At 42.0% G+C, this 27375-nt stretch overlaps 3 protein-coding genes across 6 annotated transcripts in view; 1 reads left to right on the plus strand and 2 right to left on the minus strand.

Annotated features, from left to right (window-relative positions):
• Window positions 1-14876, minus strand: part of LOC118390578 (G protein pathway suppressor 2-like) — a 33077-nt gene extending 18201 nt beyond the window's left edge. For 2 of the 4 annotated variants that reach the window (XR_004826968.2, XM_035781270.2), the window contains exons 1-8: window positions 13431-13599; window positions 12368-12485; window positions 6250-6359; window positions 6042-6154; window positions 4056-4141; window positions 3874-3953; window positions 1825-2002; window positions 1417-1500 (exon numbers count right to left, since the gene is read on the minus strand). Coding sequence is in view for 3 of the 4 variants with exons in the window: in XM_035781270.2 (XP_035637163.1) it covers window positions 1417-1500; window positions 1825-2002; window positions 3874-3953; window positions 4056-4141; window positions 6042-6154; window positions 6250-6359; window positions 12368-12485; window positions 13431-13490 (829 nt within the window). In the remaining variant the exon portion in view is untranslated. Of the gene's footprint in view, window positions 1-1416; window positions 1501-1824; window positions 2003-3873; window positions 3954-4055; window positions 4142-6041; window positions 6155-6249; window positions 6360-12367; window positions 12486-13324; window positions 13600-14299; window positions 14418-14723 lie in introns of those variants that run through there. The other 2 variants (XM_035781271.2, XM_035781272.2) reach the window with 2 other exon arrangements.
• Window positions 14877-15038: 162 nt separating this feature from the next.
• Window positions 15039-18120, plus strand: LOC127906202 (uncharacterized). Its single transcript, XM_052457451.1, has 2 exons — window positions 15039-15739; window positions 16106-18120. Exon 2 carries the CDS (start codon window positions 16610-16612, stop codon window positions 17555-17557), a length of 948 nt encoding a protein of 315 aa, XP_052313411.1. The 5' UTR covers window positions 15039-15739; window positions 16106-16609; the 3' UTR covers window positions 17558-18120.
• A 3933-nt stretch (window positions 18121-22053) lies between these two features.
• LOC118390579 (gamma-aminobutyric acid receptor-associated protein) lies at window positions 22054-25890 on the minus strand. Its single transcript, XM_035781273.2, has 4 exons — window positions 25660-25890; window positions 25203-25281; window positions 25001-25119; window positions 22054-24791 (listed from the first exon to the last, which is right to left on the minus strand). Exons 1-4 carry the CDS (start codon window positions 25747-25749, stop codon window positions 24711-24713), a joined length of 369 nt encoding a protein of 122 aa, XP_035637166.1. The 5' UTR covers window positions 25750-25890; the 3' UTR covers window positions 22054-24710.
• Between the last annotated feature and the right edge of the window lie 1485 nt (window positions 25891-27375).

The raw sequence follows: 27375 nt of genomic DNA on the forward strand, positions 1-27375 counted from the left end.
ACGTTTTACATAGCCTACAGCCAAAATCCGATCATAGAAAAAAGCAAAGATTTCCTGATTTGCCATTGAAACCAGCATTTCTTCTTCTACTGTCCAAAGGCAGGAAGGCACAATCCTATTGTTGCATCTTAATTGATTCCCTCTTTGTAAATTCCTACTATTATATCCATCTCTGTCACATTCTAAAAATAAAATATTTTTTAAAAAAAATTTAATTTTTTAAATCGCTCGCATCAGGTGCACGTTTGAGAATGGTGTTTTCGCATGGCCGAGACGAGTAAACACATTGCTGCGCTTATGTGAATTATTCATAGTTTATTAACTTTTAAGCTAAATATTATGAGCCGTTTCATTGGCCGCATCTTTGTGTTTAATTTTTTTTTCTGGCCCATAGTCCCACAACTGTCCGAATGTCTGTTTTGAACTGTCCCAGACATATTTATCGTCTAGGGCTGTTACAGTCTTGTAATTTGAGGTTAAGATAATTGGCCAGGCCAATGTACATGTCACCAACATCACCGTTGGGGGGAGGATTAGGCATATCAGACTCAAAAGAGAGGAGGCTTTTCTCTGCAACTTTACTATTATCATTACTCTTCGTTATTATTATTATTCAAGTTATTACCTCAAAATATTAATCTAGTATACAAATTAAGAAATGTCCGATTGGAGAGGAATTCCACAAAAAATATAGATTCCAATTTTGTCGCACTAAACCACTCACATCAAGCCCATCGCGTTTTTCCCTCCACTTTTCCCAAACAATTCGCATAACGTCACCAATGCTTCTGCGATCATTCTATGTGGCAATATTTTTGTTCAAAGTAGCAAGAGGACACAGTAACTAGAGAACAATCAAATACTACTGGAAAAATAATACGTTGCTGAAAATATTATAATATAGGCTATGCATCCTGTAGGATGAATCTTGAAGAGAGCTGGGCTACGTTTCATTCAGTTGCACCACATTTAATGAGAGGAAACGCAAAACTGGCACCTGTCGTCATTCCCTGCACTTCTCCACCCCCATGCATCTAGCGGATTAGCTGCTCGAGCATCCAACGACAGTTGGGAAAAGGAGGAGATGTAGACTAAGTTAGCAAATCAAATGCTTATCATCATTAGTAAACACTCCCGCTATTAGGTCAAGTTCACCTACATCAAAATGTTTATAAAAAATAAATACAGGCCTATTTAAACGTTTCTTTTAGGTTGTTTAATTTTCATGACGGACATCATCCATAAACATCAGTTATGGTTATTCAATTACTGACAGAGTCCTAGGTGCAGTCAGTACACCAAGCCATCCCAGCGCCTTTACGCATAAACCTTCTTAAACATACTGTGCCACAATCACGATAGGGCCTACGACAACATACAGATTTTAGTAGACACAGACACACAGGTGAAAGGTACCTGGCTGAGATGTAAAGTGGCTGTGTACAGCGTAGCCCTGCTGCTGTTGAGGCAGGTACTGCATGGCCTGGAAGGCTGAGGCACCTGGACACAAGAAGGGACATAGCGATGGGGTTTATGAATGAAGCATGCACAAACATTAGGTATCTCATTCTCATAATAACCGCAACATGGTCACCTTGAAAAAACATAATACCTAAAGATTCAACACCTGTTCCCAGATCCGTTTGTGCCATCTTGACAACTCCATTGATCGTTGTCAAACATGCTTGGCATTACAATGACAATAGGAGCGGGCAAGACAACAGATCTGGGAGCAGGCTACCAGACAAAATGATTTGCTTTAACATCTCACATAGACAACACGTCTCTGAAATAACAATTACATTAAAAATTCAAACCGGTCACCTCTGAGCTGTGAGCTGCTGGCGTAACTGACAGGGACAGACTGGCTGGGGGCGAAGGGAGTGCCGTGCTGTGCCTGGGTGAGCTGGCCGTAGGGGCCATGGGCTGCCTGGCTGGATGCATACTGCCCATGCTCCAAGCCTCCGGAGCTCATCCCTGGCTGGCTCTGGTAGTGACGCCCCTGTCAAACAACATACAGGACACGTTTTCAGGCATTCACTGTACTGGAATTGCATATATTATATAGTTATTACATTCAAGCCTGAACTAAATAAATTCTAGAACAATTAAGTACAACAACTAGGGCATCTTGTGTCCCCAGTCATTCCTCAAGTCACTGAAGTCCTAATTATAATCAACAGGAACAAGTGCCTGCTGCATACACTGACTAAGGTGGTTGAGGCCAAACTCTAAGAACCCCATTTCTAAACTGAACCAAAAGATAAAGGCAACATTTAACAGTTTCAAAGATTTCACTGAGTTACAGGTCATATAAGGAAATCAGTCAATTGAAATAAATTCATTAGACCCTAATCTATGGATTTCACATGACTGGGAATACAGCCACACTGTCCTTGTGGCTATCAAAAACATGGAGTACCAGTATATACAACATAAACGAAAAAATAAAATCTCTTATTTCCTTTTCAAAACATACACACTCCTTCACTCAAACGCTCATGCACACATACACATCGCGGTGATAAGTCTGCCATGAATGGAGTAATGTCACAACGCCTGTGGGCTTCAAGAATGTACATACTGTTTACAGATGTGTTGGGGTGTGGATCAGAAAACCAGTCAGTATCTAGTGTGACCACTATTAGTCTCATGCGGCGCAACACATCTCCTTTGCATAGAGTTGATCAGGCTGTTGATTGTGGCCTGTGGAATGTTGTCCCGCTCTTCTTCAATGGCTGTGCAAAGTTACTGGATATTGGTGGGAACTGGAACCCACTGTCATACACGTCGATACAGAGCATCCCAAACATGCTCAATGTGTGACATGTCTGGTGAGTATGCAGGCCACGGAACTGGGACATATTCAGCTTCCAGGAGTGTGTACAGATCCTTGCGACATGGGGCTATGCATTTTCATGCTAAAACTTCAGGTGATAGCAGGGCATGAACGGCACGACAACGGACCTCAGGATCTTGTCACGGTATCTCCTGTGCATTCAAATTGACATTGATAAAATGCAATTGTGTTCGTTGTTAGAGGTTTATGCCTGCCCATTTCATAACACCACCTCCACCATGGGGCACTCGGTTTACAATGTTGACATCAGGAAACTGCTCGCCCACACGACACCATACACATTGTCTGCTATCTGCCCAGTACAGTTAAATGCAGGATTCATCCACTTTTCCAGCATGCCAGTGAACATTGAATGTGAGCATATGCCCACTGAACTCGGTTACAACACTGAACTGCAGTCAGGTGAAGACCCTGGTAAGGATGACGAGCTCGCAATTGAGCTTCCCTGAGACCGTTTATGACAGTTTGTGCAGAAATTCTTTGGCTGTGCAAACCCAGTTTCATCAGCTGTCTGGGTGGCTGGTCTCAGATGATCCCGCAGGTGAAGGCGGCAGATGTGGAGGTCCTGGGCTGGCGTGGTTACACGTGGTCTGCCAAATTCTCAAAAACGATGTTGGAGGCAGCTTATGGAAAAGAAATTAATATTAAATTCTCTGGCAACAGCTCTGGTGAACATTCCTGCAGCCACAGCATGCCAATTGCATTCTCCCTCAACTTGAGACATCTGTGACATTGTGTTTTGTAACAAAACCTTATATTGTACCCAGCCCAAAGTGCACCTGTGTAATGATCATCCTTTTCAATCAGCTTCTTAATATGCCACACCTGTCAGGTGGATGGATTATTTTGGCAAAGGAGAAACACTCACTAACAGGGATGTAAACAAATTTGTGCACAAAATAGAGAGAAATATCCTTTTTTTGCATATGGAACATTTCTGGGATCTTTTATTTCAGGTCATGAAACATGGGACCAACACTTAACATGCGTTTATATTAAGTCTGCTCACTCACCGGAAGGACAGGGGACTGGAAGAGCTGTTTACTCCGTTCTCCTAGCAGGGCAGCAGAGCGGCCGTGACTCACTTGACCCGCTGATCATTGATATAGAGAGGAAGGAGACAGAGAGAAAGATAATACACAGCTTGTGTGTATTAACAATCAAACTTGTGATGCATAAAATCTATGTGAATTACCTTGCATGCTGAGCAGGTGTTGTCCTGAGTGGGAGTGGATAGCCATGCTGGGCTGGTACGTAGATGATGTCAGGGTTGTCATATCACTACAAGAAAACAATAATGTCCATAGTCACACACTAGCAGTCACAATGTGTGTATGTGTACGGTAACAATGTTAATGCTAATCTATAGGCAAATAGGACTCAATCTCACATCAAAAGCCAATAACCTAAGTAGGTTGCTGGGGAATGTGGGGATGTGTTAGCCTGGTGGTCCCAGATATGTACAGTGGGGCAAAAAAAATATTTAGTCAGCCACCAATTGTGAAAGTTCTCCCACTTAAAAAGATGAGAGGCCCGTAACTTTCATCATAGGTACACTTCAACTATGACAGACCAAATGAGGAGAAAAAAAAAATCCTTAAAATCACATTGTAGGATTTTTAATGAATTTATTTGCAAATTATGGTGGAAAATAAGTATTTGGTCAATAACAAAAATGTATCTCAATACTTTGTTATATACCCTTTGTTGGCAATGACAGACAGACATTTTCTGTAAGTCTTCACAAGATTTTCACACACTGTTGCTGGTATTTTGGCCCATTCCTCCATGCAGATCTCCTCGAGAGCAGTGATGTTTTGGGGCTGTTGCTGGGCAACACGGACTTTCAACTCCCTCCAAAGATTGCGGTTGAGATCTGGAGACTGGCTAGGCCACTCCAGGACCTTGAAATGCTTCTTACGAAGCCACTCCGTTGCCCGGGCGGTGTGTTTAGGATCATTGTCATGCTGAAAGACCCAGCCACGTTTAATCTTCAATGCCCTTGCTGATGGAAGGAGGTTTTCACTCAAAATCTCACGATACATGGCCCCATTTATTCTTTCCTTTACACTGATCAGTTGTCCTGGTCCCTTTGCAGAAAAACAGCCTGAAAGCATGATGTTTTCACCCCCATGCTTCACAGTAGGTACGGTGTTCTTTGGATGCAACTCAGCATTCTTTGTCCTCCAAACACGATGAGTTGAGTTTACCAAAAAGTTATATTTTGGTTTAATCTGACCATATGACATTCTCCCAATCTTCTTCTGGATCATCCAAATGCTCTCTAGAAAACTTCAGACGGGCCTGGACATGTACTGGCTTAAGCAGGGGGACACGTCTGGCACTGCAGGATTTGAGTCCCTGGCGGCGTAGTGTGTTACTGATGGTAGGCTTTGTTACTTTGGTCCCAGCTCTCTGCAGGTCATTCACTAGGTCCCCCCGTGTGGTTCTGGGATTTTTGCTCACCGTTCTTGTGATCATTTTGAACCCACGGGGTGAGATCTTGCGTGGAGCCCCAGATCGATGGAGATTATCAGTGGTCTTGTATGTCTTCCATTTCCTAATAATTGCTCCCACAGTTGATTTCTTCAAACCAAGCTGCTTACCTATTGCAGATTCAGTCATCCCAGCCTGGTGCAGGTCTACAATTTTGTTTCTGGTGTCCTTTGACAGCTCTTTGGTCTTGGCCATAGTAGAGTTTGGAGTGTGACTGTTTTGAGGTTGTGGACAGGTGTCTTTTATACTGATAACAAGTTCAAACAGGTGCCATTAATACAGGTAACGAGTGGAGGACAGAGGAGCCTCTTAAAGAAGAAGTTACAGGTTTGTTAGAGCCAGAAACCTTGCTTGTTTGTAGGTGACCAAATCCTTATTTTCCCACCATAATTTGCAAATAAATTTGTTAAACAACCTACAATGTGATTTTCTGGATTTCTTTTTCTTCTCATTTTGTCTGTCATAGTTGAAGTGTACCTATGATGAAAATTACAGGCCTCATCTTTTTAAGTGGGAGAACTTGCACAATTGGTGGCTGACTAAATATTTTTTCCCCCACTGTATGCGCTGTCACACCATAGATGTGGTCAAGACAGCACATACATATCTGGAACCACAAGGCTAAGGATAAGTGATGTTTGTAAGACCTCCAGAAAGTACATTCAAGAGCCAGTAGAGCCTTTACCTCTGTTCTTTCCTCCGTCTCTTCTCCTCCTCATGGAGCACTTTCTTCAACTGGAGGAAGAGCTGGTGTTTCTCCTCTTGTAGCCCTTGTAGCTTCTCCCCCATCTTCATGATCTAAGGCAGAGCGAGAGGGACACTCAAAGAGGAGTTGAATAAAAAAAAATAGAAAGAAGCAGGCACGGGCCAATGTAAAAATCTCAATAACGCACCTGCTCTTTTGTCTCATCTAAAGACATTCTCTCCTCCACCTCTTTCTTCCTCTTCCTTTCTTCCTCCTCCTTCTGCTTCTGCTCCATCATTTTGTCTACTTCTTCTTCCTCTATGACACAAGGTTGGATGAGGGGGTTTACAAGGACAGGAGTTGGTATCAATGACCACGTTCACATGCACACCAATATCCTGTTATTATTCGGGATACTCAAGTATTTTTCTTATGAGTTGGCGCACAACATCATATCCTGTTTACAAAAGCTTGTAACCCAGTTATGAGAAACCCAGATAAGATGCCTGGCATACTCTAATCTAAGACGGGATACTGTGGAATGTAAACATCTAACCCTGTTTACTGTTGTTTGTGTGTTCTGTGCAGGCTTAGGTTTGCATATCATTGGTGTTGCGTGATGTTTTCATCGGATTGCCAAACAATTCACTTCAAACAGTAGCATTCCTGAGCAGTTCAATCCACCATAATAACTTAGCCTATTATAATGAATTTACTACTGGCTACTTCAACCCCTAACTTAGACAATTCTGATTATAATTCCCGAAATCTGGTAGGCCATATTATAATTTCAGAAATTTGGTAGGCCATTTGTTTGTCATAACTTTTTGCCCCAGAAGACTAACTGAAAGTATTGCTCACCAGAATGTCTTACATTGACATAATTAACTAGATTACTAATTAATTCACTCTTTTGGGATAGGGGGCAGCATTTTCACTTTTGAATTAATAGTGTGCCCAGAATGTGCCTTCTACTCTGTCCCAGATGCTAATATATGCATAATATTATTAGTATTGGATAGAAAACACTTTGAAGTTTCTAAAACTGTTTGAATTATGTCTGTGAGTATAACAGAACTCTTATGGCAGGTGAAAACCTGAGAAAAATCCAACCAGGAAGTGGGACATTGAGGTTTGTAGTTTTTCAAAGCTTGGCCTACCGAATACACAGTGTCTATGGAGTCAAGTTGCACTTCCTACGGCTTCCACTAGATGTCAACCGTCTTTAGAAACTTGAATGAGGATTCTACTATAAAAGGAGGGGCTCAGGAGACCTGTGAGTCAGTGGTCTGGCAGTGTCTCAGGCTCGTGACGCGCGCACCCGACAGAGTTAGCTCTCGTTCCATTGCTTTTCTTCAGACATAGGAATTCTCCGGTTGGAACATTATTATTGTTTTATGTTAAAAACATCCTAAAGATTGATTCCATACATCGTTTGACTTGTTTCTAAGACCTGTTACAGAACTTTGAGTTTTTGTCTGGACGAAGAGCTCACGCCTCATGAAGATGGATTACTGGGCTGAACACGCAAACAACAAGTGGCTATTTCACCATAAATTATGGACTTTATGGGACAAATCAGTAATTTATGGGACAAATCAGTCATTTATTGTCGAACTGGGATTCATGGGAGTGCCTTCTGATGAAGATCAAAGGTTATTTCTAACTTCTGTTGACTCCAAAATGGCGGATATTTCTCTGGCTGGATTGGGCTCCAAGCACCGTTCTCAGATTATGCTTTTTCCGCAAAGTTTTTTTAAAAATCTGACACAGTGGTTGCATTAAGGAGAAGTCTGTCTTTAATTCTGTGAATAACACTTGTATATTTTATCAATGTTTATTATGAGTATTTCTGCAAAATCACCGGATGTTTTGGAATCAAAACATTACTGCACGTAACGCGCCAATTTAAACTGAGATTTTTGGATATAAATATTCACATTATCGAGCAAAACATACATGATGTCCTATGAGTGTCCTCTGATGAAGATCAAAGGTTAGTGATTCATTTTATCTATATTTCTGCTTTTTGTGACTCCTATCTTTGACTGGAAAATGGCTGTGTTTTTTTGACTTGGCTATGACCTAACATAATCAATCATATGTTGTGCTTTCGCTGTAAAGCATTTCTGAAATCGGACATGATGGGTAGATTAACAAGATGTTTCTTTCCTTTGCTGTATTAGACTTGTTTTAATGTGTGATATGTTGCATATTTCATAAAAAATATTGAATTTCGCGCGCTGCCTTTTCAGCGGAATGTTGTCAAGGGGTTCCGCTAGTGGAACGCCTGCCCTAGTAAGGTTAACACCAGTAAAGATGTATTTTGTTTAGGGACCAGGGAGAAAACGCAATAACTCCAAAACAGTAGAAAGACTTGTCATGTGTGAAATAAAATCAAATTTGAGTCACATGAGCAGAATACAACAGGTGAAGCCTTACAGTGAAATGCTTACTTACGAGCCCCTAAACAACAATGCAGTTTAAAAAAAAATATGGATAGAATAAAGAAATAAAAGTAACAAGTGATTAAAGAGCAGCAGTAAAATAACGAGACTATATACAAGGGGGTACCGGTACAGAGTCAATGTGCGGGGGCAACGGTTAGTTGAGGTAATATATAAATGTAGGTAGAGTTATTAAAGTGACTATGCAAAGATGATAACAAAGAGCAGCAGTGACATAAGAGGGGGGGGCAATCAAATAGTCTTGAGTGGGCATTTGATTAGGTGTTCAGGAATCTTAAGGCTTGGGGGTAGAGGCGGTTTAGAAGCCTCTCGGGCCCAGACTTGGAGCTCAGATAGTGTATGACTATGGTGGCTGGAGTCATTTACCATTTTTAGGGCCTTCCTCTGACACCGCCTGGTATAGAGGTCCTGGATGGCAGGACGCTTGGCCCCAGTGATGTACTGGGCCGATCGCACTACTCTCTGTAGTGCCTTGCAGTCGGAGGCCGAGCAGATGCCATACCAGGCAGTGGTGCAACCAGTCAGAATGCTCTCGATGTTGCAGTTGTGGAACATTGAGGATCTGAGGACCCACGCCAAATCTTTTCAGTCTTCTGACTGTCTTGGTGTGCTTGGACCATGTTAGTTTGTTGGTGATGTGGACGCCAAGGAACTTGAAGCTCTCATCTTGCTCCACTGCAGCACCGTCGATGAGAATGGGAGAGTGCTCAGTCCTATTTTTCCTGTAGTCCACAATCATCTCCTTTGTCTTGATCACATTGAGGGAGAGGTTGTTGTTCTTGCACCAAATGGCAAGGTCTCTGACCTCCTCCCTATAGGCGGTCTCGTCGTTGATCAGGCCTATCACTGTTGTGTCATCGGCAAACTTGATGATGGTGTTGGAGTCGTGCTTGGCCATGTAGTCATGAGTGAATGGGGAGTACAGGAGAGGACTGAGCACGCACCCCTGAGGGGCCCCTATGTTGTTAACTACCCTTACCACCTGGGGGTGGCCCGTCAGGAAGTCCAGGATCTAGTTGCAGAGGGAGGTGTTTAGTCCCAGGGTCCTTAGCATATTGATGAGCTTTGAGGGCACTATGTTGTTGAACGCTGAGCTGTTGTCAATGAACACATAAGTGTTCCTTTTGTCCAGGTGGGAAAGGGCAGTGTGGAGTGCAATAGAGACAGCATCATCTGTGGATCTGTCGGTATGCAAATTGTGGGTCTAGGGTTTCTGGGATAATGGTGTTGACGTGAGCCATGACCAGCCTTTCAAAGCCCTGTGAATGTTAACCTGTTTAAAGGTCTTACTCAAATTGGCTGCGGCGAGCGTGATCAGTCTTCCAGAACAGTTGGTGCTCTCATGCACGTTTCAGTGTTATTTGCCTCAAAGTGAGCATAGAAGTAGTTTAGCTCGTCTGGTAGGCTTGTGTCACTGGGCAGCTCTCGGTGGTACTTCCCTTTATAGTCTAATGGTTTGCAAGCCCTGCCACATCCGACGAGTGTCAGAGCCAGTGTAGTATGATTCGATCTTAGTCCTGTATTGACACTTTGCCTGTTTGATGGTTCGTTGGAGGGCATAGTGGGATGTCTAATAAGCTTGCGGGTTAGAATCACAATCCTTGAAAGCGGCAGCTCTAGCCTTTAGCTCAGTGAGGATGTTGCCTGTAATCCATGGCTTCTTGTTGGGGTATGTACGTACAGTCACTGTGGGGACGACGTCATCAATGCAATTATTGATGAAGCCAGTGACTGATATGGTGTACTCCTCAATGACATCGGAGGAATCCCGGAATATATTCCAGTCTGTGCTAGCAAAACAGTCCTGTAGCTTAGCATCTGCTTAATCTGACCACTGTTTTATTGATCTAGTCACTGGTGCTTCCTGCTATAATTTTTGCTTGTAAGCAGGAATCAGAAGGATATAATTATTGTCAGATTTGCCAAATGTAAGGCGAGGGAGAGCTTTGTACGTGTTTTTGTGTGGAGTAAAGGTGTGCTGATAGAAATTTGGTAAAACGGATTTAAGTTTCCCTGCATTAAAGTCCCCAGCTACTAGAAGCGCCGCATCTGGTTGAGCATTTTCTTGTTTGCTTATTGCGTAATACAGCTCATTCAATGCTGTCTTAGTGCCAGCCTCTGACTGTGGTAGTATGTAAACAGCTATGAAAAATACAGATGAAACCTCTCGGTATGTCGTGTGGTCTACAGTTTATCATGAGATACTCTACCTCAGGCGAGCAATAGCTCAAAACTTTGTTAGATATCGTGCATCAGCTGTTATTTACACAAATACTTAGTCCTCCACCCCTTGTCTTACCAGACGCCGCTGTTCTATCCTGCCTGTACAGCGTAGAACCAGCCAGCTGTATGTTGGTGTCGATAGTTTTGAATGTACCATTGGTAGTTTAATCTTCCACGTAGGTCATATATTTTATTTTCCAAAGACTGCATGTTAGCTAACAGAATGGAAAGAAGTGGGGGTTTATCATCTACAAATTCTCAGAAGGCAGCTCGCCCTTCAGACAAATTTTCTTAGCCTCCTCTTCACGCAAATTACGGGGATCTGGGCCTGTTCCTGAGAAAGTATACCTTTAGCGTCAGCCTCGTCAGACTCGTTAAAGGGAAAAATGGATTCTACCAGTCCGTTGTGAGTAATTGTTGTCCTGATGTCCAGAAGTTATTTTCGGTCATAAAAGACTAGACTGTAGCGGCAACATTATGTACAAAATAAGTTTTTTTTTTAAAGTTTTTTTTTTAAACAATCGGCTGGGGGCACATAAAACGTCTGCCTTCTTCTTGCGCGTCATCTTACCAAGTGTCTAGTGTCATCAGTTTGACCGGTTTTAAGGAAATGAAAAGCTGAGAAAATGACATTTTTCTGATAAAATATGCCCCCAAGAGGAGCTGAAGTCTTATGTGGTTGAAATACTGTATGCTTGCATAAGTGTCAAAGATAAAATGTGAATACATGTGTAATGTGTTATCAAGAGACGCAGAAAGAAAGAAATCAAATTTCTCTACTCCTTGTCCCCAGACAAGATTCACATTGCTCTATTGCCCTCAGCTATGTTTAAACTGTTGTGGTCCATGTTGCTGTTATCTAGTGTACTATAAAATAGATGGCTCTCCTATTCCACTTGCCCAGTCATATTCAAGGTTAGAACTACCTTTCTAGGGGTTCTGATGCTTCTAGCCTTGATATGCATTTTTGATAACACATCTACAGTATTTCACTTTTTCATGTGTATAGTATTGCATACTAGGTGTTGTCCATGTTCAAAAGAGGACATGTATTATACCTTTGTACTCCCTGATGAAGGCCATGCAGCCAAAACGCATCAGTTTTAAAACTTTGTTTCCATTGAACATGCCACACAAATGAAGGCATTTTAATTAATCATATTAAAGAGTGCCTTGGTCTTCCTAGCTTTTTGATGACCAGTTTACCCCTTTTACAAAAGAGCACCTTCTGTCTACCAAAATCTACTATTGTGTACCTTAGCAGCACTTCCCTTCCTTTTTTAAATATAGAAAATGTTTTAATAAAAGTCTGTTGTATCATTTCACTGAAATAAATGAATCATTCTGCAGGTGTTAATATTATACTATGTTACATGTGAGAGGTTATAGGACTACAGTCAGTGTCCATATTACAGTTACTATTCAATTTAACCCATATGAACTTAAGTTAGGAATATCCAGTTTATTCATGAGAATAGGGATACTCAGGATATCAAATGTAAACAGCTTATCCCGATTAAGACCTTAAGCGGGATATGAGCCACTATCCGGAAAACTGTGTGCATGTAAACATAGGCAGTAACTTTTTTGAGTTTGCAAACTCCCAGTGTCATTGGGTAGAGTGTTCTTTCTTACCTTGTCTCTTGCGGTCTCGCTCCCGCATGATGTGCTTGTGCAGGGCGCGTGCCATGTCATTGGACAGTTTTGGCCTCTCTAATAGAGCAGGCATAATGGTAGGGATTGGTGGGGCCAGCTAAGAACAGACAGATAGACACAGAAAAAAGTGAGCCCACAAATCATCACTGACATTGCTAACATGTTTACATCTAATTGTCTACCACAGTCCTTCATTAATCAAACCACAATACATGACTTAATCAGGCTGTTATAAATTCCCTAATAAGTAAATCACCACACCATAAATGTAAATCTAAACTATAATAATCTATAAAATTTAGCAAACGAGCTATGTCTGAAGCCAGCTACAATATGACTGACTAGCTGAAATGTCAGCAGCAGATTCTAGCTACTGTACTTAAATATGGTAGCCAATGTCGAGAATGTGATCATGATTTTGTGATTTGACAGCTGATTTGACAGTTTTGTGGCAACGTTATACAATATAAGTACGTAATATTACAAAATCATGATCACATCCTCGACATAGGCTACCATATTTAAGAATGATAACGACAAACTAACAGTATAATCAAGAATAAACTGCATGCTAAATTGTATTACTAACTGGCTAATAAATCGTTAATATAGCTAGCCAAGTTAGCTAGCTGGCTTTTAACGCCGACTTGCTTGTTGACTAATTGCACACTGGTAATCTCACACTAGCAGTTTAGCATTAACTAGCTAACGTTAACTTGGTGAATTTTTAAAATCAATCTGACTACTTTGAAATCACACACGGGAAGCCTGACTCTATAGCGAGCTAACGTTAGCTAGATAACAACGCTATCTAAAAACATCAAGAATGTACAGTTTAGCAAGCGAACGTTGTGTCTAGTTAAACGACACATCCTCGCATATCTAGCTAGCGAATAGTCTTGCAATAATATTGCGTGGAATCCTTTCAAAACGCACTTTTATCCGTGCCAGAAAAGATGTCTTTGTTAGTCTGATTTGCAGATAAAATATTATAAAAGCCCAACGTTAACACTACAGCTGATAATGTTGGGTGTGACGTTACCGAGTTTCTGAATGTTGCCAAAATCAACAACAAAAAAGCAGAGGAAATGTGACACTTCATGCATCAACTACAGCCAGAAATAATCATTCTTTTGTCGTCGTCGTCGTCGTCTTCTTCTTCTTCGGTGGAGTTTAACCGCGGTTGGCATCCAATTTGTTGCGTTACCGCCCCCAAATGAGCTATAGTATAAATCCGTTACACTTTGTGATACAAAATGGGTCAAATTCAATACAAAATGTTTTTTTCATTATCTTACTAACCCTTCACTCGTTAAAACCCACCACGTTATTCCACTACTTTAACCCCATCTGATCCTACCCCAGGCCAATGAATGACCTGAGAGGTCGGGACACTACCACTCAACACACCCTGTAACTCTTCTTTAGTCAAATCTCGTATCCTCAAGTATTTCTCTGCAGATGCCACCACGACATCCATTTTCTGTGATTTACGTTAAATCACAGCAGTACAGTTGATAGCCATTGCTATGAACGCTAAAAAGCCAATCTTACTAAAACATATCACTCATTGGCCTATCCATCTGTTCTGGCGCAGATCTACTATTCACACGAATCCTCTCAGAATCCCTCACCCTTGATCCACCTTCCTCTACTTTCTTCACTGCGTCAGAATACAACATTTTCTGCACTACTCTGACCCTGGCCACCTCAACCTGCCTCTCTCGCACCGGACACCTCCGATCCCCAGCAACATGTACACCCCTACAGTTTACACAGCTTTTCCCGGCGAAACTACACATTCCTCTGTCCCACACCTTCAAATCTCCTGTAACAGCATAACTCATATATCCTAACATTACATTGTCAGGTAAAGACTGAATCAAAGCTCAAAAGAACAGACTGTCTCACCTCTGTTTCACCACACTCCCCACTGGATCTGCGTCGCGCTAAACGGCGAGCGTCACAAACACCAGGAATCTCCAACGTAAATTGCCCCACCTCCACACTCCACTCCCTTCAATGGTACCTAAAGCATATGGGGGGTGGGGGGTGATGATATGTGCCAGAATTAAGCCTAGGCAAACATACCACCGTGTGGCTGTCACCAACCATTGAACATTGACATGACATGATATTTAACGCCTGCGTGTAACTACCATATCATCATACCAACACCTTACTAACGTCTGCATGAATGCGGCGTGTAACTAACATGTCTTCATACCAACAGCTTAAAAACGTCTATGTGACGTTTGCATGTTAATGAAAGTCATAAGGTGCATAGTTTATATTTATATTAATTAAATCTCAACAATAAATGTTAGAAACTGACCCGTGCAAGCCGACATTCCAGAGTAGTCAACCTTGAGTTATGGTGTAGCCTACAGCTTGTGTATTTCCTGTTATCGCAAATTGCCTAGAAAATATTATATCCAATCCAATCTGTTTTTCCCTCAACACCTCATGGCATAGTATGTTATGTTATCTCCCTGCATACAGATCTAAATGTTGTTAGCCAACCACAAACTGTGTTGTTACCCAGTAGCCTAAATCAGACAACCAATAAGAGGTGTGTCCATGGCTTTCAGTCGAATAGAGGAGTTTTTGAGCTATTTGGGATCCTTGGGATGTCCATACCCCAATCAAGTATCGAGGTAAAATAGTTAAGCTTAGTGTTAGTTAGGGGTTATAGTTTAGGGTTCAGGGTAGGGATGTTCAAAGGAATCCAGAGACGAACATGGTATTTAAGAGCTCGGAAGAGACACAGGCATTCATTCATTTGTTTCGTTTTTTACAAGCAGCAGAGTGTCTGCCCCCAGATAGTTTCCTTAGAGACGATGCAAAATAATTACCAAGATGTCTTTGATCCGATTGAGGAGTAAGTAGGCTATATTTATGTTGTGAGGAATATATTTAGGCCTACTGTGTTGATAAGGCAAATTGGGTTTATAAGAAAATAATGACGTTTTGTTGATAATGAGTTGATAACGTACTGTCGAAAGCAGGTAGGCAATATTATTTACTATGTTGATAAGGGAATAAGCTAGTGTAGAAAAATAACGTAATTTGATGTGCTAGTATAATTTATTTAATGTTTGAATTAGATTGTAAATTAAAATATACACACGTGGTTCTATAGGATATATACATATTTTACATTGTAAGACGATGCCCTTGTGTGCTGGAGCTATGGGTTTATTTTTCCACTGTCACTAGGCCTTCACACTCGAACTGAATTGAATAGGGGATGCATAACTACTTTTCACTGAAGAAGGGAACGGGGTACGACGTTCAACTTCGATCGAATACCTTCAAATCATGCCTGACAAGACCAATGAAATCATAACGGTATCCTAATATAGTGTGAATACGGGAGTAGCCTATTCTACAATAATGTAACGGCATGTGCTTGTATTATTTATCTAATTGATAAATAAAATAGTTAATGTGGATGGTACGCACTTCATTCAATGATAACGGTATTGGACAGGAGTAGATACAGGAGTAGCCTATAGTCTACAGTAATAATGTCATTGAATGTGCTATATTATAATTTATTTAATTGATTCATTCACTTGTAAATGGGGATGGGTAGGCTACCTCATTCAGTGAGTACTGAATGTCTTGCTATCTCTGGAAGTATGTTAATGAAAGCTTTTCAGCTGTTGAGCTAAGGCAAGGTCAAAATCATTTCTAAATCTATTTTTATTTTAGTCAAGAGGTGATGAGCCAGAGCAACCAATCAGCATCACTGTGGATGTTCTCCCCCACCATCCACACTGCTCTCCCACCACAAGCAACCACATCCTATTCTCCTGTTCAATTAATTTGCCGCCACACTGAAAAGGACTGTACATACGTACGTACCTCTGTGCCCATCTCATTGTAGCATGATCCATCCAAGGCCAAAGCTGGAAGCCTAAAACGTGAGAAATGTAAACAAGATGCGACTGTAGTTTGTGTGTGTGCGTGCGTGCGTGGAAGGAGTTCCAAGAAAATACATGAGAAGATGGCAAAAGAGATAGCGATGAGAGTGAGAGCATACAGTATGAAAATAAAGACTCCTTTGGATCTAAAATGAGTGTGGGATGCCCTCTTCTTGTGTCTCCTTTGTGTCTGTTTGGGGATACTACAGTCACCCCTGGTGGTGCTTCTTGGAACACTGCTATTTAAGTCTGAGCAGAGGTTGACAAAAACCTTCAATGGTGGTGGTGCCTTATGGCTAACGAGACGTGGTGTGGTCACAAAAGCATACAGGAACTCAAGTCCTTCTGTTCACCTGATTTAGAATTCCTCACAATCAAATGTCGACCGCATTATCTACCAAGGGAATTCTCTTCGATTATAATCACAGCCGTATATATTCCCCCCCAAGCAGACACATCGATGGCTCTGAACAAACTTTATTTGACTCTTTGCAAACTGGAATCCATACATCCTGAGGCTGCATTCATTGTAGCTGTGGATTTTAACAAGGCTAATCTGAAAACAAGACTCCCTAAATTGTATCAGCATATCGATTGCGCAACCAGGGCTGGCAACACCTTGGATCACTGCTATTCTAACTTACGCAACGCATATAAGGCCCTGCCCCGCCCTCCTTTCGGAAAAGCTGACCACGACTCCATTTTGTTGATCCCTGCCTACAGACAGAAACTAAAACAAGAAGGTCCCACGCTGAGGTCTGTTCAACGCTGGTCCGACCAATCTGATTCCACACTCCAAGACTGCTTCCATCACATGGACTGGGATATGTTTCGTATTGCGTCAGACAACAACATTGACGAATACGCTGATTCGGTGTGCGAGTTCATTAGAACGTGCGTTGAAGATGTCGTTCCCATAGCAACGATTAAAACATTCCCAAACCAGAAACCGTGGATTGATGGCAGCATTCGCGTGAAACTGAAAGCGCGAACCACTGCTTTAAATCAGGGCAAGGTGACCGGAAACATGACCGAATACAAACAGTGTAGCTATTCCCTCCGCAAGGCAATCAAACAAGCTAAGCGTCAGTATAAAGACAAAGTAGAATCTCAATTCAAAGGCTCAGACACAAGAGGTATATGGCAGGGTCTACAGTCAATCACGGATTACAAAAAGAAAACCAGCCCCGTCACGGACCATGCTCCCAGGCAGACTAATTCACTTTTTTGCCTGCTTTGAGGACAATACAGTGCCACTGACACGGCCTGCAACCAAAACATGCGGCCTCTCCTTCACTGCAGCTGAGGTGAGTAAAACATTTAAACATGTTAACCCTCGCAAGGCTGCAGGCCCAGACGGCATCCCCAGCCGCGCTGGTGTGTTTACGGACATATTCAATCAATCCCTATCCCAGTCTGCTGTTCCCACATGCTTCAAGAGGGCCACCATTGTTCCTGTTCCCAAGAAAGCTAAGGTAACTGAGCTAAACAACTACCGCCCCGTAGCACTCACTTCCGTCATCATGAAGTGCTTTGAGAGACTAGTCAAGGACCATATCACCTCCACCCTACCTGACACCCTAGATCCACTCCAATTTGCTTACCACCCAAATAGGTCCACAGACGATGCAATCTCAACCACACTGCACACTGCCCTAACCCATCTGGACAAGAGGAATACCTATGTGAGAATGCTGTTCATCGACTACAGCTCGGCATTTAACACCATAGTACCCTCCAAGCTCGTCATCAAGCTCGAGACCCTGGGTCTCGACCCCGCCCTGTGCAACTGGGTACTGGACTTCCTGACGGGCCGCCCGCAGGTGGTGAGGGTAGGCAACAACATCTCCACCCTGCTGATCCTCAACACTGGGGCCCCACAAGGGTGCGTTCTGAGCCCTCTCCTGTACTCCCTGTTCACCCACGACTGCGTGGCCACGCACGCCTCCAACTCAATCATTAAGTTTGCGGACGACACAACAGTGGTAGGCTTGATTACCAACAACGACGAGACGGCCTACAGGGAGGAGGTGAGGGCCCTCGGAGTGTGGTGTCAGAAAAATAACCTCACACTCAACGTCAACAAAACTAAGGAGATGATTGTGTACTTCAGGAAACAGCAGAGGGAACACCCCCCTATCCACATAAATGGAACAGTAGTGGAGAGGGTAGCAAGTTTTAAGTTCCTCGGCATACACATCACAGACAAACTGAATTGGTCCACCCACACAGACAGCATCGTGAAGAAGGCGCAGCAGCGCCTCTTCAACCTCAGGAGGCTGAAGAAATTTGGCTTGTCACCAAAAGCACTCACAAACTTCTACAGATGCACAATCGAGAGCATCCTGGCGGGCTGTATCACCGCCTGGTACAGCAACTGCTCCGCCCACAACCATAAGGCTTTCCAGAGGGTAGTGGGGTCTGCACAACGCATCGCCGGGGGCAATCTACCTGCCCTCCAGGACACCTACACCACCCGATGTTACAGGAAGGCCATAAAGATCATCAAGGACAACAACCACCCGAGCCACTGCCTGTTCACCCCGCTATCATCCAGAAGGCGAGGTCAGTACAGGTGCATCAAAGCTGGGACCGAGAGACTGAAAAACAGCTTCTATCTCAAGGCCATCAGACTGTTAAACAGCCACCAATAACATTGAGTGGCTGCTGCCAACACACTGACTCAACTCCAGCCACTTTAATAATGGGAATTGATGGGAAATTATGTAAAATATATCACTAGCCACTTTAAACAATGCTACCTAATATAATGTTTACATACCTTACATTATTCATCTCATGTGTATACGTATATACTGTACTCTATATCATCTACTGCATCTTTATGTAATACATGTATCACTAGCCACTTTAACTATGCCACTTTGTTTACATACTCATCTCATATGTATATACTGTACTCGATACCATCTACTGTATCTTGCCTATGCCGCTCTGTACCGTCACTCATTCATATATCTTTATGTACATATTCTTTATCCCCTTACACTTGTGTGTATAAGACAGTAGTTTTGGAATTGTTAGTTAGATTACTTGTTGGTTATTACTGCATTGTCGGAACTAGAAGCACAAGCATTTCGCTACACTCGCATTAACATCTGCTAACCATGTGTATGTGACAAATAACATTTGATTTGATTTGTTGTGTGTTATCTTGAATACCAGGCAGATGTGTGAGTATAGAATGAAATGGTGTAAACTTAACAGGCTAAACTTGTTGAGTACACTCTTTTGAGAAAGGGGTTCCAATAGGGTTCTTTGGCTGTCAGCAAAGGAGAACACTTTTTGGTTCTTCCAGGTAGAAGTCTTTTTGGTTCCATGTAGAACCCTCTGTGGAATAGAGTCCAAAAGGGTTCTACCTAGACACAGAAGGGGTTCTACCTGGAACCATAAATGGTTATCCTATTAGGGCAGCAGAAAAATCCTTTTAGTTTGTAGATAGCACCTTTTTATCCGAGTTTAGGCCAATATTAAAATTAATTGTATTGGTCACATACACTTGTTTAGAAGATGTTATTGCGGGTGTAGCGAAATGCTTGTGTTTCTAGCTCCAACAGTGCAGTAATATCTAACAATTTCACAACAATACACATAATACACACAAATCTAAAGTAAAGGAATTAAGAATATATAAATATTTGGACGAGCAATGTCAGAGCGGCATAGATTAAGACACAGTAGAATAGAATACAGTATATACAGTGGGGCAAAAAAGTATTTAGTCAGCCACCAATTGTGCATGTTCTCCCACTTAAAAAGAAGAGAGGCCTGTAATTTTCATCATAGGTACACTTCAATTCTGACCAGCTTTCCAGTCCCTGCCAATGAAAAACATCCCCACAGCATGATGCTGCCACCACCATGCTTCACTGTGATGGTGTTCTCAGGGTGATGAGAGGTGTTGGTTTGCGACAGACATAATATTTTCCTTGCTGGTCGAAAAGCTACATTTTTGTCTCATTTGACCAGAGTACCTTCTTCCATATGTTTGGGGAGTCTCCCACATGCCTTTTGGCGAACACCAAATGTTTTTGCTAATTATTTTCTTTAACCAATGGCTTTTTTTGGCAACTCTTCCGTAAAGCCCAGCTCTGTGGAGTGTACGGCTTCTAGTGGCCCTATGGACAGACGCAAAATTCTCCTCTGTGAAGCTTTGCAGCTCCTTCAGGGTTATCTTTCCATTGTGGTCCTTCTGTAGCACAGTTGGTAGAGCATGGCGCTTGTAACGCCAGGGTAGTGTGTTCGATTCCCGGGACCACCCATACGTAGAATGTATGCACACATGGCATATATTATTATATTATATGTTAATTCATGGTGTTTTATGGCGCTAGGAAAACGTTATGTGACTTGGGAGGTATCAGTAGCTTCACAAGGCTTAATTTTGGCATGTATCACCCCCCATATAAGAGCAAAGCAAAATACAGGTTTTCCCAAGTTGCGTTGCACGCAGCACCTGCTCCTTCTGATCTGAAGAAACACAAACAAACATCACAAGTCCGCTTCAGGTTACCTTAACAACTCATCAGCACCAGTCTTTTTCACCCAACCTGAAACCACCCATGGACCAGCCAAAAAGCCTGGTTCCACCCTCAATGCAAGGCTCGGGCTCCTCACAACAGCTTCTACCCCTTCCATTTCACCTACAGAACTCAAACTGGTGTCAGGCTCACTCTGAACTTGACACCAATCTTCCTCGACATACCCTATCCCTTGTTATTGCTAGCTTCAACAGATTCAACCCTATCCTCGATCTCCCTCAATCCTTTCAACCTCTAAACAAATGTAGGGATCTGGCAGTTCTTGGGGTATGGTCTTCCACAGCTAGATGATAGGCAGTTCAGAAAGATAGTACTGTATCTTGAGAGAAGGGAGCATAGACTAGACTTAGTTGGTGTGTTTGTTCAGCTATTACATTCCACTCCATAGAAATAGAATGAATTGAATGGGCATCTCCATTCAAGTCAATGATGGAATAAGGGGTGGACTGGCAGCCATTTTGAGTGCACCCATGCCAGGTAGTAAAAGCTAGGTTGAAGATGACAACCTAGAGTATAAGCAGGAAGTGTACCCTTCAATCTGTGCTGTGATTTGTTGAGTCTACTCAACTGACATTACAAATAATACATTCCATTGGATGAGCATCAGTTGATAGAACATTCCAAAGTACCATGGAAATTATTGCATCAGAATACCAGGCAGGCAGCTATTGCGAGTGTACTCGTGACTTTACCAGTCAAATTGCCAGGTTTAGAGCTTCCAGAGCCCATTCTATTCCTGCCATTTGCCAAAGAGACTGGCCTTTTGGCAATCTTGAAATAGGAACATTCTATCATTAATGAGCTTGAAGAGATCAAAACATTTGATCCTGACTCAATAACCCTCACGGCTATCAGCCAATCACAATGTTTATTCAAATTAGGCTGATGGGAAAACATTCTTAACTTAATTCATACATGTTCCTACTGGGGTGTGCCAATACATAGCATCAGCAATCCAGGGTTTATATACATCATTGCCTGCTACCCTTTGATAGGCTACAACTGTCTTAGCTCATCATTTTTTTTAAACTAAAGATACATCGTAGGCAATCAACTATTTGCACGTGACCATTTAACTTGTTTCATTGTTTACTGTTAACGGCTAAAAAAAAATATTCAAACATTACAACTAGACCAAAGATTGAGCAAACAAACATATACGGACAGTTTCCTGGACAGATAAATAATAATAATTTATTCAACTTTTATAGCACTGTTCATTATGGGCTTTAAAGCTAAACAAAAATGCATGCAATTTAGAAAAAAACATCACCATCATAAGATGGACAATCATTAGAAAGTTAATGGCTTGAGTGGTCATCTGAGGGAGGTGGTCACGCAGGGAGAGAAAGAAACAGGTCTGGCTTTCAGGCTAACATATCCTTCATATCACAGAAATAACCTTCATTGGTCTATGAAGCTACAGTAAGATGAATCACCAAAACTGTCCACAGAAATGTTTGGGTGCAATGTCAATGCATACTGTATAGATAAATGCGTATACAGTATATCACAAAAGTGAGTACACCCCTCACATTTGAGTAAATATTTGAGTATATCTTTTCATGTGACAACACTGAAGAAATGACACTTTGCTACAATGTAAAGTAGTGTGTACAGCTTGTATAAGTGTACATTTGCTGTCCCCTCAAAATAACTCAACACACAGCCATTAATGTCTAAACCGCTGGCAACAAAAGTGAGAACACCCCTAAGTGAAAATGTCCAAATTGGGCCCAATTAGCCATTTTGCCGCCTGGTGTCATGTGACTCGTTAGTGTTACAAGGTCTCAGGTGTGAATGGGGAGCAGGTGTGTTCAATTTGGTGTCATCGCTCTCACACTCCCTCATACTGACTGGTCACTGGAAGTTTAACATGGCAAAGAACTCTGAGGATCTTAAAAAAATAATTTCTCTACAAAAAGATGGCCTGGGCTATAAGAAGATTGCCAAGACCCTGAAACTGAGCTGCAGCACGGTGGCAAAGACCATACAGCGGTTTAACTGGACAGGTTCCACTCAGAACAGGCCTCGCCATGGTCGACCAAAGAAGTTGAGTGCACGTGCTCAGCGTCATATCCAGAGCTTGTCTTTGGGAAATAGACATATGAGTGCTGCCAGCATTGCTGCAGAGGTTGAAGGGGTGGGGGGTCAGCCTGTCATTGCTCAGACCATACGCCATACACTGCATCAAATTGGTCTGCATGGCTGTCGTCCCAGAAGGAGGCCTCTTCTAAAAATGATGCACAAGAAAGCCCGCAAACAGTTTGCTGAAGACAAGCAGACTAAGGACATGGATTACTGAAACCATGTCCTGTGGTCTGATGAGACCAAGATAAACTTATTTGGTTCAGATGGCGTCAAGTGTGTGTGGCGGCAACCAGGTGAGGAGTACAAAGACAAGTGTGTCTTGCCTACAGTCAAGCATGGTGGTGGGAGTGTCATGGTCTGGGGCTGCATGAGTGCTGCCGGCACTGGGGAGGTACAGTTCATTGAGGGAACCATGAATGCCAACATGTACTGTGACATATTGAAGCAGAGCATGATCCCCTCCCTTCGGAGACTGAGCCGCAGGGCAGTATTCCAACATAACGACCCCAAACACACCTCCAAGACGACCACTGCCTTGCTAAAGAAGCTGGGGGTAAAGGTGATGGACTGGCCAAGCATGTCTCCAGACCTTAACCCTATTGAGGGCATCCTCAAACGGAAGGTGGAGGAGTGCAAGGTCTCTAACATCCACCAGCTCTGTGATGTCGTCATGGAGGAGTGGAAGAGGACTCCAGTAGCAACCTGTGAAGCTCTGGTGAACTCCATGCCCAAAGGCAGTGCTGAAAAAGGATGGTGGCCACACAAAATATTGACACTTTGGACCCAATTTGGACATTTTCACTTAGGGGTGTACTCACTTTTGTTGCCAGCGGTTTAGACATTAATGGCTGTGTGTTGAGTTATTGAGGGGCCAGAAAATGTAGACTTATACAAGCTGTGCACTCACTACTTTACATTGTAGCAGTGTCGTCACAAAGATATACTCATATTTACAAAAATGTGAGGGGTGTGATACACTGTAGGTCTAAAAGCTAATCTTTCAAGTAAACTAAAAAAGATGATTGCTAGCAACAGAGTAATCGGGTAGATTTAAGGGCCTGTTTCTCAGACATAGACTAAGCCTATTCCTAGACTAAAACACATGTTCAATAGAGAATATATATAGTTTTTAATTCTGGACAAGGATTGAATTGTGTCCAAGAAACTATCCCTATGCCATTTGGGAGGTGAAACGAACAAACAAAAATGTGCTGTGGATAACAACTATGACAGGAGAACACCGATGTAGATTTGGTAGTCTGAATGTTAAAGCTAGAATCCGTAGTTGTCACATCAGTTTTTGGAATAATAAATTATATATACGCATTGATTCTTGAAAAATCTAACTTGTAAATGCCTCATGAGCTTAGATCAACTGTTGAACCCAAAATAGAAGCTTGTTTTACTCCAATGTTGGTAAACAACGTTTTAAACTACTGTATAGCCTCAAAATATTGTTAACTATAATTTTGATATCATGCATGCATCAGTCCTTGCATCAATAGCTCGGTCTATGAATTTGAGAGTGGTTACATTTCCACAGGTCCATCCCGTCGCTTTTTACCAAAACAAAGGCGGGCGGGATGGTCGCTTTATCGTTTCAATTAAGGATTTTAGCTTTAAAAGGGGAAAGGGGGTTTGAAAGTGCATTAAAAGATTAATCTGGTGGCAACTAAATTGCTTTTATTTATCTTTGTGACGATGCAGAGTCAGGCTGCAGATGTGCTGAAAGGTGGTTAGCTAGACTTTCGTTTGGCTGTTTCCGTAGACACTCTCGTCACTGTAGGCAATGTAAAGAAAGAAGTCCTCTTCGTGGTGTTCCTATTACAGAGATTCAACATTTGGTTAATCAGGAATGTGTTTGAGACAACAGAAAATCAAACATTTCAAGATATGTAAGATAGACCAGATGTAGGATGCCAAAGGCAGGAATTCCTGATTAATCAGGAGGAAATACCACAGCACCATGCATAATGTATACGAGGGAATTTCAAAAAAATAATCCCTGCCTAGATAAATAGGCGCAGTACCTGGTAAAGTAGTCCCATGGTGGCTGAGGTGGGAGGAATGACATTGTTGACAAAGAAGAAAAGGGCGTCCTCTGCCCGCAGGTGAATCCTCTTCCGTATTAGGAAGTAGAACTGTCCCACTTAAGAAATAAGAAAATACGTTAATTCAGATCAAAATGTGGAAATAGACCCAACACAATTCGATACATGTCCTGTATCTCACCTGTAAGATCAGAGGGTACAAGATATTTCTTCTTGTCCAAATCACCAATTCTGGCTTTAGGGGCTTTCTCCACTATCACCTGCAAATTAAATAAATGTCCCAGGCAGTCAGGTGACTAAAAATCTATTTATGAAATGCTTACCGATTCTCAAAGCAACACGTTAAAATATGTATATATATTGATAGTGTCAAAAAGGTGTCAATTTAGCAAAATAGCTGACGTTAGCTAGCTGGCTAGAATGACAGTGTAAAACGTTAAATCAAAACAATCTGTGACCAATTAATTTTAAAACTTTTTCCAAAATGTAACCATACATGTTAAGGTTGTAGCTAGTACCAACACTGTCGATGTCCTGAAGTTCCTCTCTTTGTTATTGTGTTGTGTGTGGGTGGGTGGGTGACAAGCGATGCGGTTAGCATTTCGCAAGCATTGGCTAGCTAGTTAGCAGCAACTCACTGGCACTCGATCTGGGTACTTCTTCCTGATCTTTTCCCCCTCCGATCTTCTCTTCTCAAATGGGTGCTCCTCTTTATACAGGAATTTCATTGTCACGGTTTAAGATTCCTCCAAACTCTAAATTTGTATGACAGTTCAAGCTAGCCTATGCCTGCCCTTTGTATGGCAGCAATTCTATCAAATCTGATCGCTTGTTGCTAATGCTAATTTTGTGACGTTGAATGTTATGACGAGGGGGATAGAACGATGACGTATCTAAACCTAGGTTAAACATGGGATTGATGCCGCGTTCAAAAAAACTGGGAACTCGGAAAAATAATGTATTACATTTATATAGCGCTTTTCATAATCTAAAAGCACTTCAAACGCAAAACAAACAATATATCACGACGGGTCAAACAATAGATGCCAAATTCACATGCTAGTCGGAACTAGGAAACTCGGAAATGTCCGACATGCTGATTCGTTGAAGGCGGTACGTGTAGAACTACAACCAGTTAGCAAGTTGGAAATGTCCTAGGTTCCGTGTTCCGAATAGCACATGAAAGCAGCAAAAGGCAAAATATTTGAAAACTGTATTTTCCGAGGATGGTAGACTATGGTGATGGGGTCTGCAAGTGATCTTGTAGAGAGCAAGTCTGGGAACCAGCCCGAGTTTTATAGCAACTGGACTTCTCTTCCACTCTGTATCAGCAGCTCTGGGCGCCAGAAAACGTATCACACAAAATTCAGAATAGTAGCGTCGTCCTCCCTACGAGCTCTCTGCCTCAGCACTGTTGTATTCATCTGTCTCCCATTCATCTCACGCTTCAGGCGATTCCTCAAAATATATTCTCAAAATATCAGGAATAGTCAGCCAGGTAAAACAAAAAAGATGGTACTGTTTCGAGATCAATTTTTTTTAAACAAAAGCTAGCTCGCCAAGCCAAAAAGTGAATCAATCTGCAAACCCGTGGTTTAAAAACGACCGATCCATGCAATTTAAAACAACGTTATCCAGGGGTGACAGTAGTTACCGGTACGGGACACCCAAGTGCGCCCACAAAACGTACAGGGTATACTACTCTGCTAACACTGGCAAACAGATCAATACAAACTTTTGTCTGATCCATATAATAGACCTACGAAAACGGGAGATATAAATACAATATGACGTCCATCTAACCTGGAGAAAATGATTGTCCAAAAACAAACAAAAGTGGTACTGACCCAATGATAAGATGAACATGCACACTCACCAAATCGTATAGCCTACATTCATAATGGCTCGTAATTTGGGCAGTGCGCGCTGCAAATACCAAATATATGATTGTTAAATTGCGACTGTCAGTGAAAAGGTGAGTAAGCAGCCAATGATCCTCTGTGGCCAAATAATGCTTTCTGGTGTAGTAGCCTATTTTCAATTATTTTGTCAAATGTCTGTATATACAGGAGTAAGGTTATTTTATTAAACCTCTATTTAACCAGGTAGGCCAGTTGAGAACACGTTTTCATTTACCACTGCGACCTGGCCAAGATAAAGCAAAACAGTGCAACAAAAACAACACAGTTATATATAAACGAACGTAGTCAATATAACACAATATAAAACAATGTATGTACAGTGTGTGAAAATCTAGAAGTGTAGGGAGGTAAGGCAATAAATAGGCGAAATAATGACAATGTAGCATTAACACTGGAGTGATAGATGTGCAAGTAGATATACTGGGGTGAAAA

This window comes from Oncorhynchus keta, chromosome 11 (genome assembly GCF_023373465.1).
Source record: "Oncorhynchus keta strain PuntledgeMale-10-30-2019 chromosome 11, Oket_V2, whole genome shotgun sequence".
In the NCBI taxonomy this organism is placed as follows: Eukaryota; Metazoa; Chordata; class Actinopteri; order Salmoniformes; family Salmonidae; genus Oncorhynchus; species Oncorhynchus keta.

Bases quoted from the DNA above. Each gene is read 5' to 3' on its own strand.
- LOC127906202 (XM_052457451.1), top strand. From the start codon at position 16,610: ATGGCTAACGAGACGTGGTGTGGTCACAAAAGCATACAGGAACTCAAG.
- LOC118390579 (XM_035781273.2), bottom strand. From the start codon at position 25,749: ATGAAATTCCTGTATAAAGAGGAGCACCCATTTGAGAAGAGAAGATCG. The intron at 25,120-25,202 runs GTGAGATACAGG...TTATTTCTTAAG, and splicing joins TGTACCCTCTGATCTTACAG to TGGGACAGTTCTACTTCCTA. The intron at 24,792-25,000 runs GTACTGCGCCTA...TCTCTGTAATAG, and splicing joins CCATGGGACTACTTTACCAG to GAACACCACGAAGAGGACTT.